The sequence below is a fragment of the Sceloporus undulatus genome, chromosome 2 (assembly GCF_019175285.1).
Source record: "Sceloporus undulatus isolate JIND9_A2432 ecotype Alabama chromosome 2, SceUnd_v1.1, whole genome shotgun sequence".
Classification (NCBI taxonomy): domain Eukaryota; kingdom Metazoa; phylum Chordata; class Lepidosauria; order Squamata; family Phrynosomatidae; genus Sceloporus; species Sceloporus undulatus.
Window position 1 is genome coordinate 250,020,788 of NC_056523.1, and position 2,680 is coordinate 250,023,467.

A 2,680-nucleotide genomic window follows, 5' to 3' on the forward strand; every position below is an offset into this window, starting at 1 on the left:
CCGCCAGAGGAGCCTGCTCTGGCTGCGGAGGGGCCACAGCAGCTGGTCCTGGCTGTGGCCCACCCTCGGGGACATCCTCGTCCCCCGAGGATGGTGGAGAGGGCGACCTGGCAGGGTGCCCTCCCTCCCTCCGCCTCCGCCTCGGCCGCACGCCTGCAGAAGGGAAGAGGAGGGATGGCATTGGCACCATGCAGGAAGGGGAAGAGGGCAAGGGAAGGGTCAAGGAGGGTAGGACAGGGCATGGCAAGAGCTCTGGCTTACCTGGAGGACGGCGATCTTCTGGTCTGGGCCGATCTCCCCTGATCCACAGGTCCTTCAGCCGCGAGAAGAATGGTGGCTGCCTGTCAACCGGGGGCGCCTCTCCGAAATCCTCAAGGGTTTCGAAGAACGCTGCCTTCAGAGTTTTAAATTTAACTCTACATTGGTGCAGCGTTCTTTGAAACCCTCGGTTTCGGAGGGCACGAGATGCCTCGAGGAAATGCCCCCGGTTGGGCTTGTTGGTGCTGGCCATCACCCTCCTCGCGGCTGCCTGTGGCATCAGGGAGTCCAGGAGGATCCCGACCTCTTCATCGGTCCAGTAGGCGATTCGGACCGGGACCCTCCTGCCTGGCTCTGCCATGTTGATCGCCGTCCTGGGGTCTTGCAAAGTTGCGCACGGGTATATATGGGCACCTGCGGCTCTGGGCCGTTAGGCCACGGTGGTCCTGGGCCAATGAAAGCTTTCAGAGGAGCAGTTTGAATCTTTCCCCCAATAGATGCCCTCTGAGTACCCCATTGATACATTCAAATGGGCCATTAGGAAAGCTTGAATTTGAGGGGGATTGATACATTGTCAAAGGGGCAATTGGCAGTTGGAGCTGATGTATCTTTTTGCCCCAGGAAAACAGGCGCCAGGAGACCTTTTGTGTGTGTGTGTTTGTGTGTGTCCCCCTCAGGCACGTGGCAAAACATGCACACAGCACAGATCAGGAATGATAGGCAGACTCATACTGTGGATAATGGGATACATTTATTTATGTGCTTATGGTATTACAGAACAGTGCACTCTGACATCACAGATGATGGCACAGGAGCCATCCTTCAGATTCTCCTTGTCAGGAAAAAATCTGCCAGGGCATTCCTCACAGTCTCCCCGTCTTTCTTCTTCTGTTTCTCTTCAGCCTCTGTGATTGGTGCTGGGGCGGGCAGCACAAAACGGCGCCTATATCGCATGCCCTCGTCCAGGACCCTGCCCTTGGTCTCACAGATGTTGTGCAGAATGACACATGATACCAGGATGGGCACCACGTTCTCCTCTACCACCAGGAGTGGGGCAGTGAGACAGCGCCATCTCGCCTTCAATCTGCCAAACGATCTCTCCACAGCCCCCCTCACGCGATTCAACTTCTGGTTGAAGATCTTCTGTTTGGGAGTGCGTGGGGTCTTAAAGGGTGTCATGAGCCACTTCCGAATTGGGTAGGCAGAGTCAGCCAGTATCAGGGGCCCGATCTGCTGGCCTCTGATGTTGATGCTGGGGTTCCCTGGCACATAGATGCCAGCCTCCATGGCCTCGTAGATGAGAGAATTCCGTGCCACCCTGGCATCGTGTGCTGACCCATGCCACCCGAGCTCCACGTCCACGAATGTTCCTGTGTGGTCACATGTCCCTTGCAGGATGACAGAATAGGAGCCCTTTCTGTTGACATAGGCATTCCTCAGCCCCAAGGGTGGTATGATCAGGCAGTGGCACCCGTCCATGAGGCCAACCACTTGTGGAAAGCCGCGGCGACCAAAAGCATCCATAATCTGTGGGGGAAAGGAAGAGAGAGAAACAGAGGAATTGAGATGACAAGTATGTTACAGGTGCGCAACTGCACCATAGCAAGAGCAGCAAATGTACAGTGAGGGGGTGACACTTGACACAGAATACCACAGGGCTGCCAAAGATTAAAGGGAAGGTGGTGTGGCTGTCCCTACCTCGCGTGGGTTCCCCAGGTACACGGTCCTTGACAGCAGCAGCTTCTCCATGGCCAGGGCAAACTCCACCACGATCTCCCCCCACGGTGGCAACGCCAGTCCCAAACAGCGCCGCCGTCACAATATAGGTAGATTTGTGTGCCATTGAAAAGACACCAATGGCCACTCTCTTCTCCACCGGGATGGCTTTCCTCATCACTGTGTCTGCCTTCTCCAGTTCTGGGCGCAGGATGCCCACAAGCCTGTGGAAGAGGGCACGGGGCATTCGGAAAAAATGCCTCCATTGCTCGTCAGACCATATGGTTGAGACAAAGTTGTCCCACAAGTCGTGCGATGCAGGGACCTGCCAGCATCGGCGGAGACGTGCCACTCTGGCCAGGGCCATGGCACCGCCAACAGTAGCCATATGAAGCGCTATGGCAGCCGCTGCCGTTCGCTGTTCTGTGCCATCATCATCATCACTGCTGCTGTCATCCAAGTCTACAGCTGTCATGGTGGTGGATGATGGGACATCCATTGCAGTGGCAATGGAGGCGGAGGGGGCAGAGGAGGCAGGGAAGACGGCGGTGGCAGCGGCGACAGCTGTGGCTGTGCATTGCAGCTTCATTAAGACCACCGGGAACAAAGGAGAGGAGGCATCCATGATGCCAGTGGTGGCACTCGCAATGCGCAAGCGGGCAAGGATGCCAACACCAGCTGATCACCAGCTGGCAGGAGGCCACCT

At 56.7% G+C, this 2,680-nt stretch overlaps 1 protein-coding gene across 1 annotated transcript; it reads right to left on the bottom strand.

Moving 5' to 3' along the window:
• Window positions 1-987: 987 nt before the first annotated feature.
• Window positions 988-2,024, bottom strand: LOC121923114 (putative nuclease HARBI1). The gene is made up of 2 exons (XM_042453238.1): window positions 1,957-2,024; window positions 988-1,785 (listed from the first exon to the last, which is right to left on the bottom strand). The coding sequence occupies exons 1-2, from the start codon at window positions 2,005-2,007 to the stop codon at window positions 1,081-1,083; spliced, it is 756 nt and encodes a 251-aa protein (XP_042309172.1). The 5' UTR covers window positions 2,008-2,024; the 3' UTR covers window positions 988-1,080.
• Window positions 2,025-2,680: the final 656 nt, after the last annotated feature.

Bases quoted from the DNA above. Each gene is read 5' to 3' on its own strand.
- LOC121923114 (XM_042453238.1), bottom strand. From the start codon at position 2,007: ATGGAGAAGCTGCTGCTGTCAAGGACCGTGTACCTGGGGAACCCACGC. The intron at 1,786-1,956 runs GTAGGGACAGCC...TTTCCCCCACAG, and splicing joins ACCTGGGGAACCCACGCGAG to ATTATGGATGCTTTTGGTCG.